Genomic DNA, 11660 nt, shown 5'->3' with positions numbered 1-11660 from the left:
TTAAAAATTGTATGAAAAACCTTAAAATACCATTTAAAAACCATTTCTGAAACAGTAAAAACCGGAGGAAAAAGGTCGCTTCTACGCGAAAATTAACTTTATTTTTACCATTACACAAATGGTAATCTGACGAAACGTTGTTCGGAGATTTTTAAGGTTACCGTTGCTAACCACCCTCAATTCAGATGGTCAAACTTTATGATAAATGGTAGGGTACCATTTCCGATATGGTATTTTTAAGGTTTTGCTACCATTTTTCAAATTGTGGTTACGATCTCTGAAATGGTGACAAAACTATTTAACAAAAAGTTCTTTTAAGGTTCTCGTTTATGCGGGATGTTTTAACAATAGCTGTTCCGAAGAATCTCAACCATAAGGCGAAAAGTTATATTTTTCCATGAATTGTTAAACTATTGTTTGAATCATTGGGACTTAAGCAAATTTTCGCTAAAATTTATTTTTGGCTCAATCATACAAAAACTGTTTGAAATAATACCAAAATCTGAGGAATAATTATATCTTACCATTAATTGTTGTGCAATTGTTTGAATTACTAGGACTTATGAAATTTTCCGCTTAGGTTTCTTTGACTCAATCATACCGAGTATCATAACTTTTATCATACCAGCTACAGTACTATTATGTTCTAACAATAGCTGTTTCGAACCATCCTAATCGTATGACGAATAGATACCGTTCATTGAATTGTAGGAAAAAAAATCAACTATTCGAATATGTTAAAAAAAAGTGTAACCATTCGGGAAATAGTACCATTTTAATTTTGTTCTATGGTCGTGACATTATATCAACAATATCACAAATGGTAACCATACCAGAAATAATTTTCTTATGATTTCGACAGTTTCACCTTTGGTATTTGATTATGCGGGTAGGCTATGTGGCGTGGTCAGTTAAAAAGATTGCTTGGAAATATTGAGCTCGTTTTCTACTTCTTCATGGAATTCTATCCAAATGTTTCATCAGAACTCATGAAAAAACAGTGCATTATGCCCTGGGTGCTGAAAAGACAGAATGCGTAACGTGATTTTCGAAAGCTTCCCACTGCTCCCCACTAATACATCTGCACTACAGCTGTAAACATAAACCAGGCCCGTGATACTGACGTAGCTTGCTGAAGCCGCCACCAAATGTTTGGTGGCGCTGTTTCGGGAATAACATTTCAGAGGGTCACAAATCAAAATATAAGCCAAATTTTTTTTTTGAAGATAATCCTGTAGCTGCTCAGAATGATTCTTTTCATTAAAATAAACCATAAATGCCGCCAACAACAATTTACGTTTAGCATCAGGTCTCAGGCAAAGCTTCCCAGCAGGTGTCTTTTTCAAATCCTCTGAAATGTCTTCCGCAAATTCTTATTTGGCCAATGAACTTACAGATCATCATAATGTTAATTTAAATCTACAATTTGAGGCGGTTAAACCAATATGTGAGCTCATCCATGTTGTTTGGAAACCTTAAGAGCGAGTCCACGAACAGGGACATTGTTAGGGACATTGTGGAGCTCACCAATCTGCCCGAATTTCAGGGGTTGTTTGAACTTATATAACTAACATCTGGGCTAAATATGAGCACTATGAAGCATCCCAATTGTTCAAATCTAACGGAAGTTATAAGCATTTCGGTTAAAAGAATTGCAATTTTCGACATTTCGAACTGAAGCTCATTGTAAGAACTAAAAAGTTGATTTTCATCCATTTATGCCTACTCTTTAAAAATTAAAGTAAAAAGAAAATAAGAATCTGCTCTTGTCGGTTGACATTGCGTATTGTTGGATATGAACCTAGTTTCCAATAAATGTGAATCGGTGATTTCTTTAAATTTTAGTTTAGTAAAGAGTGTAAATGGATAAATATAAACATTTTAATACATGTTATTTTGAAATTGGCTCAGGAACTAGAATTTGATAAATCCATCTCCAAAAAATGGGATATCCGAGCAAAAGTTTCCACCTGAAACAATTCATCGTACCATTAAGTTTAAAGCTAGATAATACTTAAATCATCATACACTGAAAGCCCAATCACGGTTTTTGCTACCATATTGTGGAGTTGAATTGAGGCACACACCGATGTATTTTGCTAAAAACAAACCGTACAAACTTGATTTGAATGTGTTGTTAAATTTTCGACAAGAAAGCCTTCTATAAACAGCTGTTTTTAGATATAAAAGTTCAAATTTAGAAACTAATTTTGTTGTTTTATTCCTACTGAAACAAATAAAAAATATTCAAATATTGTGCAAAAACATTGCTAAAATCACTTCTCAATTCACCCCATGTGTCTCGATTTGCCCCGGATAATGGTACACATTTAATTTCATTTTAACTAGCGAAACAAAAATAAAGAAAAAAAAATTTTTTCGTCCTTTCGATTTTGCGCCCTTTTCGTCATGTTACTTCCCATAATTTTGACACTAGACACCAAAACTTTGGTACTTTTTAGGCTTCAGTGACATTGTATGCAGATGACAGCCGAAGCATCCCCGTGACATAAACAAAGTAGAAGGCTATGTTCAAGCTCAAGCGTGACATATTTTTTGCTGCTGAAGTGAATTATTATAAAACATTTTGGATCTGTTGATGTTGATGTTTTCGATGAAAAATTAAGTGCTTCGCACTTTTTTCTTCGTAGACTAAACGATGGGCGGCCAAAAGAGGCCTTTTTTGTTTTCCACGTGATGAAAAATTGTGTCAAAAGTGGGTGGAATTTCGTGAATCAGAAGAGCAACCGAATGGAAGTTCCGAGATTATGTATCTTTGATGTGTAGTGATAATATCGGAGTATCCAATATTATTTGGAAAGTACTATTGATAGTTATTGATAATTCGTCGCTAACATTTAAAAAAGCGTCATAAACATAGATTTTGTAGACATAGCGATTATGAAATTTTAGCGACGAATTATGCCAAACTCGATTTCAAACCTCTTATTAAGATGTTTTGACTTCGAATACCTCAATAGTCATCGATTTTTTTTTATTCCTGACTAAATAAATTTAAGATCGATCACAATACTTGCCACTTCTTGGTATAATTATGCGAACAGTAAATTGGTTCCGCTTTGACAGTTCTAAATTGAGGCCGCTTTGCGGACAACTATTCTGCACCCAGATTATGCCCATCAACTGACCCTGTAAATGACTGTGTAGGGTGATGGCGTCGCTATTTTTAGACCACGTTTTCCACCGTTTCTCCATCGAAACCGACTACTTTATCGACTTCAGGGATTCGAGATAGGACGCCGTCTATTTTTAGACGATGACTCAGCACTTTTCCACTCTTGTACTTAAAAAAAACAGATGGCAGCACGATGTAACGCTACGTCCCTATGCAGTGCTTGTTTACATTGTGCTTTTATGAAATATGTTGCTGGAAAAATGGCAGTTTTATGTCTTGTTGCTATAACTAGTATCGGCTTGAAAAAAAATCAAAGTTTTCCATTTCTTTTAGGTGGTTCAATCTGCTTAGCGAGTTCAGCTACAACGTCTTTGAAAATTGGAGGATCTAAATTGCCACCTAGCATATAAATAACCCACCAATCCCCTAGATCTGTCTTCTGAGCAATTCCTTGAGCTGCTTCTCGAGGAACACTTCTGTTAATTGTTTTCAACAATTGTACTCGAACAGATGGCATAAAAATGATCATCAACCTAAAAAAAAAAACTTATTAATTTTTGATGAATAGTCGAACTGGTGAAACCTACAAACCTGTAAATTACTAACCCAACAAGCATTACAGCCAATATTATAAACCAGAACCATATGAAAATATAAGTTTTCTCGTTAACTATGTTCAATGGAAGTATGCAAAGAGAATCGTGTTTTTGGATACTTCCAGATGCACCAAATTTATGAAAAATACATTTCGTTACTCTAGGGAAGACGTACACCATTGGATCAAAACGCTGTTCTTGTGGGGTGTCGGAAAACTTCATTACTCTCCAACCATAAGAAAAGAATTCACCATCGAAGAATCGATTCATCATCCAGAGTTGAATCACTATGTTTACTAAACACAATGCTTCACAGGCAAAGTATCGAAGCACGTACAATTTATGTCTCTGTTAAGATAATCATGATTTAGTATGTTAATTATTTTAAATGTAAAAGAGATACTAACCCTTAATCTTTTTAAAACATATCCTATCATAGCTTGTTTCTTTGCACATTTTTCATCTTCTCTACAAATTCCAACATTTAGACCCATTACAAGTGTTCGCATCAGACCTCCCTCAATGGCATCCCATAAGAATTTTGGTAAATAACATGCCGCTGCCTGTAAACATTTGATTTTTATTATTGTTCTGCCTTATTCTTTTTCGCCTTAGTGGTTCAATAGGACCACGCACTGGAATCACAATCCAGAGGTCGCCGGTTTGAATAATATAACTTAAACCAAGGGTCCTGATCGAAGGATGGTTCTTTTCCGCCTTGACCGAGCGATAAAGCTGTGCGTGGCCGAATGGTTACGCTGTCCGCTTTGTAAGCGGATGATTCTGGGTTCGATTCCCATCTGCTCCAACCTTCCATCGGATGAGGAAGTAAAATGTCGGTCCCGGCCTTGGTTGTTAGGCCGTTAAGTCATTCCAGGTGTAGGAGTCGTCTCCATGCCATAAGTACAAACCAAGGGAATGAAGGAAAGAGAGGAATCACAAATCCGTATAAATAATTTCAAGATTGTTCAGGTGTAAACCGAAAACGCGATCAAAAATTAAAGTGGAAGAATAAGGCTTTTAACTGATTATTTAATTGTCGGTGTACAGGACGCCGCACTGTTTAATCATTTTCTGACGTACATTCAATTTTGCAGTCCAAAACAAGTCATTGAATTGGAAAAATGAAATACTTTTTCAAATTTTCTTTTCTTGATTTGTGTGCACCTACGTTGAAGACCAAGATTGTTTACTTTTTGCTCTTTGGTCTGACAGTCTTGGTCTGACAGATTTGGTCTGACAGCTTTATCATGGATTTTGGTCTGGTCTAGGCGAGGGATAGGACACAGCACCTTCCTGGTACAAACAACAAACCAAACCAAGCCTACTCCGGTGGAATCGCTGGCGGCGGTTGGACTCGCAATCCAAATTTCGTCAATTCAAACACTCGGGTGGAAGGTTCCTTGGAGTAAAAAGAGGTTTGGGTGCTCTTCCCATTCAAGCCTTCGGACTCCTAGGTTCGAGCAGAAACTTGCAATCGAGACCACAAAAGACCCAGGGGTCGTTAATGTGGATGGTTTGATTTTTGACAAGACCCTTCAGTGTTCGTTTTACTTATTTCGCCTTCTCTGACCTTTTCTATTTCTAACGCGCGTTAGACTACTTGCAACGCGGCTCTACTTTACTCTAGCTGTTTCATTTTTCAAATAGAACTGAAACCTAGACTGAAACAGACCACCCGCAACGCGGAGTAGCAGTTTTATTTTTCTAGCAGTATTTTCAATCAAAAATAAAACTGCTCGACGAGTTTGTTTCAAACGTGTGACAATTTGGAACTGGAGAAGAACTCTGTTTCAAACAAAATCAGATATGTTTCACGGTTTCTAACACGCACACCATGATGCTATGTTGATAATCATACGGTCACAATCAAATGAATTTATTTGAAACAACATTTAGATCAGCGCGTTGCGATCATCGTGTTCTAGTTTCATTTTCACCAGTTCTAAATATTTAAAACTGCTCGCAAATTAAAACAATTATAAAACTTCGCGTTGCAGGTAGTCTTAGCTCGCCTTTTCTGTTTCTTTTGGTCATTTTTTCTCCCTTTTTTTGATTTTTTTGACAACGAGAACTGTCAAGTGCAACTGACTGCGGTTCACCAAGCGCCTTTACCCAAGAGCCCTCGCACGGGATCGCTTATATTTCATCGCAGAAGGCTAACACATTTCCGCTGACCGTAAATGGGTGATGCCGGAGGAAAACTTTACGATTCTGAACGGAACCAACTCTTACATCTCCGTGTTCTTGATCTGTAATAGCGCAAGTTCCACAAATACGACTTCCTGACCGATCTGAACGGGTCGTTGAACGCGATAATAACGTCCAGGGCAACTTGGAAAAAACAGAAATTCTACAAATTGATGCTGTTTTATCTCAAATATTTACCCTCCACCATAGTTATCACCACCAGCATCATCCCGCGAGGGCCCCACGTCTTGGTGTGCTGTTACTATCAGCTGCTCCAAGTCGGATGTGTGGCCATTACCCAGACGCGAGGATTTCTTACAGAATTGGTTCTGCTAGAATCCTGCTAGAATGATTCTAGCAAGCCTGTCAGATTTCTGCTAGAATTTTGCCAGAATGTTCTAGCAGAACAAAATCTGTCGAAAATGACGTCATTTTGCAGAACCGCTTTGTGGCAAATGTGTTTGCCGCCAAAACCATCGGCGAACTTGTTCGATCAAGTTAAGTTTTATTTTTCAGTTGAAGAATGATGCCGCGTTTTCTAGCACCGCCTGTTTTTGGTAAGTTAATTTGTGCAAGAGAATGAATCATCTACATTATTAAACATTCCACCTTTTATTTTAACAGGACATTGCGATTCTAATGCTGGGAACCTGGTGAAAATCAACTCCGTTGGCCGGAGCGTCCCCGGGAAAGGTGAGGCACTCCACCATTTGTCATTTGCCAGATGCAGCTCACCAGAATTGGCAAGAAAATCACGGCAGGACGGCGGGAGAAAACGACAACCCATGGCAGCTAGTTTCGATTGTCCTACCGTCCGTAAGAAGAATCAAAGTGCCACAATGAAACAGTAAAAAAAACATTGTTGTAATTTAAATGTTATAACCTTCTTTACTTTACAATAAATAAATGTTTCTACTAATTTTATTTGGTAAACAAAATCTAGCAAAACTCCAAAATCATAAAAAAATCATTTCTGGTAATTTCTAGCGAAATTCTAGCAGGATTCTACCAGAAAATTTTTCTATCTCATTCTAGCAAAATTCGTACAGAATTCTAGCAGGAGGCCTGTCAGAATAGTTCTAGCAAAATTCTAGCAGGATTCTAACAGAACCGGTAGATTTCGCCGGCTCCTGCTGGAACCGGTTATTGCATTTGAGCTAGAATTCTTTGAGAATTCTTGCTAAGTTCTAGCAGGATGATGGCAAAGTTCTAGTAAGAATATTTTCGCTTTGCTAGAATTCTGTAAGAATCCTGTGAGAACGCCGTGACTGGGTTAAAGTTATCGGGGACGACAGTGTATTGTCCGTTTCTTTCAAAGGTACACGCCGCGCGGCATTTCAGAATATGCCATAGACATTGTTGCCAGCGATTTTCTGCACTTTTGGTGCAATATAAAATATACCTGTCAACAATGCCAGGCGATTCGAAGAAGAATATCAACAAAAACAAACGCGAAAGATTGGACTGGTTGGCGTGTACTTCGGGAGGGTTTCCATACTGCGAAGGTGATGGATTCTGCAGAAAGCACCTCGCTCAATCCGTGTTCAGGTACACCTCGACTGAGAGTGTTCATGGGTTCCGGGAATGCTGTGACAGCCGGTCCCGTGGCGCTCCGCCGACTTTGGTGTGTTACTTTGTATGAGTTCAGTCGAGCTTGTGGTTCAGTTTCAGGAGGTGGTGTATTTGAGATGGGGGTATAGTTTTCGTCATTTGATTCTTCACTCGAGGAGGAGGTCACACCAGGTCTGGGTTGGGAATGTTGGAATATTGGTTTTTTTTTAGAGGAATGGGTTTATTGTCCGGTGGCGCAGTGGTTAGCGTGGTAGCCTCTCACCCAGTATGGCCTAGGTTCAATCCCAGACGGACCCGGTGGGATTTTTCGAGACGAGATTTGCCTGATCACGCTTTCTATCGGATTGGGAGGTAAAACGTCGGTCCATTAGTGTAAAAGATGTTTTGAGTGACTCACCACACATAACCTTCGGACGCATAGAAATGAGCAGAAACTTGCAACAGAGACCACAAAAGACCCGGGGGTCGTTAAAGTGGATTGATTTGCTTTTTTTTTTTGGTTTTATTGTTGAAGAAGGATATTGTTTGAGGAAGGATAGCTTAGAACTGGCGCAAGGAGAGAGGGGTAGTGAGTGGTTTTTATATGTCGTCCATTTCGTGATCAGTGTTGAGATTTAATGGAGTATCTGTGATGGTGTCCGACGTTGTCGGATCGGAGGAGTCGTTTTTTGGGACGTTTTGGGTTGTCGACGTCGTCTGGCGAGTTCGAACGGTTCGTCTTTTTGTTTTTGTCCTATATTAAAGGTCGTTGTTCCATCGGAGTTATTTCGGGTTCCGTTTGCTCCTGTTGTTGGTTGGTATCCTGGAGTGCTGCAGCCTGTATGCGATGTTGTAGTTGTTGTTGCAGGCGTTGTAGTTTTTGCAGCTTTTTAAGCTGCGTTTTGGTGAGAATTTTTGATCCTCTTGGGTTCACGAGCGTTTTGATTTGTCCGGCTATGTAGGTATCTGGAGATGGTGATGTCGACTGCGATGTACTTTCCTTGCAGCATACTTAGTCAATAGTCTTTTGCAGACTTGTGATGGTATCTAGCAGTTTACCGTTTTCTGCCGCAAGATCAGCGATTTTGGCATCCTTTTGACTTAAATCTTGAAAAACCTGGTCCAACTCAGCCAAGAGTCGCTCGTCCTCGTAGTGATTCACATCGGTGCAAAACACCGTGCATTTGGTGAAGTTCAGTGTTGACCCGGAGGCCACATGCGATTCCGTCGGAGAGCAACGTCATGTTCTTCAGCTATATAGAGAAGTCAACAATATCACAGTATGAAGGCTGTCGACGTGTCGATTCTAACTAATTTCGGGCCGCTGAACCCGAATATGACCATGAATATCGGTCATGGCGACCCAGGAGCGTGTAATCCATGATGGCGTCCAATATGGCGAAGAGAAAATCTTCAAGTATTTTTAAACAATATGTAACAGGCTTGTGACCGATCAAATTTAACTAATTGGGGGTCGCTGAACCCGAATATGACCATGAAAATCGGTCGCTGCGACCCAGGAGTGTGTAATCCATGATGGCGTCCAATATGGCGAAGAGAAAATCTTCAAGTATCTTTAAACAACATGTAACAGGCTTGTGACCGATCAAATTTAACTAATTGGGGGTCGCTGAACCCGAATATGACCATGAAAATCGGTCATGGTGATCCAGAAGCGTGTAACCCAAGATGGCGTCCTATATGGCGAAGAGAAAATCTTCAAGTATTTTTAAACAAGATGTAACAGGCTTGTGACCGATCACATTTAACTAATTTGGGGTCACTGAACCCGAACATGACCATGAACATCGGTCGCGGTGACCCAGGAGCGTGTAATCCAAGATGGCGTCCTATATGGCGAAGAAAAATTCTTCAAGTATTTTTAAACAAGATGTAACAGGCTTGTGACCGATAAAATTTAACTAATTTGGGGTCGCTGAACCCGAATATGACCATGAATATCGGTCATGGCGACCCAGGAGCGTGTAATCCAAGATGGCGTCCAATATGGCGAAGAGAAAATCTTCAAGTATTTTTAAACAACATGTAACAGGCTTGTGACCGATCAAATTTAACTAATTGGGGGTCGCTTAACCCGAATATGACCATGAAAATCGGTCGCGGCGACCCAGCAGCGTGTAATACATGATGGCGTCCAATATGGCGAAGAGAAAATCTTCAAGTATTTTTAAACAAGATGTAACAGGCTTGTGACCGATCACATTTAACTAATTTGGGGTCACTGAACCCGAACATGACCATGAACATCGGTCTCGGTGACCCAGGAGCGTGTAATCTAAGATGGCGTCCTATATGGCGAAGAGAAAATCTTCAAGTATTTTTAAACAAGATGTAACAGGCTTGTGACCGATCAAATTTAACTAATTGGGGGTCGCTGAACCCGAATATGACCATGAAAATCGGTCACGGCGACCCAGGAGCGTGTAATCCAAGATGGCGTCAAATATGGCGAAGAGAGAATCTTCAAGTATTTTTAAACAACATGTAACAGCCTTGTGACCGATCAAATTTTACTAATTTGGGGTTGCTGAACCCGAATATGACCATGAAAATTGGTCACGGTGATCCAGAAGCGTGTAATCCAAGATGGCGTCCAATATGGCGAAGAGAAAATCTTCAAGTATTTTTAAACAACATGTAACAGGCTTGTGACCGATCAAATTTAACTAATTGGGGGTCGCTGAACCCGAATATGACCATGAAAATCAGTCACGGCGACCCAGGAGCGTGTAATCCAAGATGGCGTCCTATATGGCGAAAGGAGAATCTTCAAGTATTTTTAAACAACATGTAACAGGCTTGTGACCGATCAAATTTAACTAATTTGGGGTCGCTGAACCCGAACATGACCATGAATATCGGTCGCGGTGACCCAGGAGCGTGTAATCCAAGATGGCGAAGAGAAAATCTTCAAGTATTTTTAAATAAGATGTAACAGGCTTGTAACCGATCAAATTTAACTAATTTGGGGTCGCTGAACCCGAATATGACCATGAATATCGGTCGCGGTGACCCAGGAGCGTGAAATCCAAGATGGCGCACTCCTGGGTCACCGCGACCGATATTCATGGTCATGTTCGGGTTTAGCGACCCCAAATTAGTTAAATTTGATCGGTCACAAGCCTGTTACATCTTGTTTAAAAATACTTGAAGATTTTTTCTTCGCCATATTGGACGCCATCTTGGATTACACGCTTTTGGGTCGCCGATTTTTATGATCATATTCGGGTTAAGAGACCCCAAATTAGTTAAATTTGATCGGTAACAAGCCTGTTACATCTTGTTTAAAAATACTTGAAGATTTTCTCTTCGCCATATTGGACGCCATCTTGGGTTACACGCTTCTGGGTCACCGTGACCGATTTTCATAGTCATATTCGGGTTAAGCGACCCCCAATTAGTTAAATGTGATCGGTCACAAGCCTGTTACATCTTGTTTAAAAATACTTGAAGATTTTCTCTTCGCCATATTGGACGCCATCTTGGATTACACGCTTTTGGGTCGCCGATTTTTATGGTCATATTCGGGTTAAGCGACCCCAAATTAGTTAAATTTGATCGGTCACAAGCCTGTTACATATTGTTTAAAAATACTTGAAGATTCTCTCTTCGCCATATAGGACGCCATCTTGGATTACACGCTCCTGGGTCACCGCGACCGATATTCATGGTCATGTTCGGGTTCAGCGACCCCAAATTAGTAAAATTTGATCGGTCACAAGCCTGTTACATCTTGTTTAAAAATACTTGAAGAATTTTTCTTCGCCATATTGGACGCCATCTTGGATTACACGCTCCTGGGTCGCCGATTTTTATGGTCATATTCGGGTTAAGCGACCCCAAATTAGTTAAATTTGATCGGTCACAAGCCTGTTACATATTGTTTAAAAATACTTGAAGATTTTCTCTTCGCCATATTAGACGCCATCTTGAATTACACGCTCCTGGGTCTTCGCGACCGATATTCATGGTCATATTCGGGTTCAGCGACCCCAAATTAATTAAATTTGATCGGTTACAAGCCTGTTACATCTTGTTTAAAAATACTTGAAGATTCTCTCTTCGCCATATTGGACGCCATCTTGGATTAAACGCTCCTGGGTCACCGCGACCGATATTCATGGTCATGTTCGGGTTCAGTGACCCCAAATTAGTTAAATTTGATC

General features: G+C 39.8%; 1 protein-coding gene across 2 annotated transcripts in view; it reads right to left on the bottom strand.

Annotated features, from left to right (window-relative positions):
* Window positions 1-1161: 1161 nt before the first annotated feature.
* Window positions 1162-11660, bottom strand: part of LOC120426971 (innexin inx1) — a 46242-nt gene continuing 35743 nt past the window's right edge. For both annotated transcript variants that reach the window (XM_039591791.2, XM_039591792.2), the window contains exons 3-5: window positions 4140-4295; window positions 3728-4080; window positions 1162-3669 (exon numbers count right to left, since the gene is read on the bottom strand). In XM_039591791.2, coding sequence (XP_039447725.1) covers window positions 3447-3669; window positions 3728-4080; window positions 4140-4295 — 732 coding nt within the window. In that variant the 3' untranslated portion in view covers window positions 1162-3446. The remainder of the gene's footprint in view (window positions 3670-3727; window positions 4081-4139; window positions 4296-11660) is intronic.

This window comes from Culex pipiens, chromosome 1 (genome assembly GCF_016801865.2).
Source record: "Culex pipiens pallens isolate TS chromosome 1, TS_CPP_V2, whole genome shotgun sequence".
NCBI classification, from domain to species: Eukaryota; Metazoa; Arthropoda; class Insecta; order Diptera; family Culicidae; genus Culex; species Culex pipiens.
Note: the sequence above shows the minus strand (reverse complement) of the source record. Positions and strands in the feature narration are given on the sequence as shown.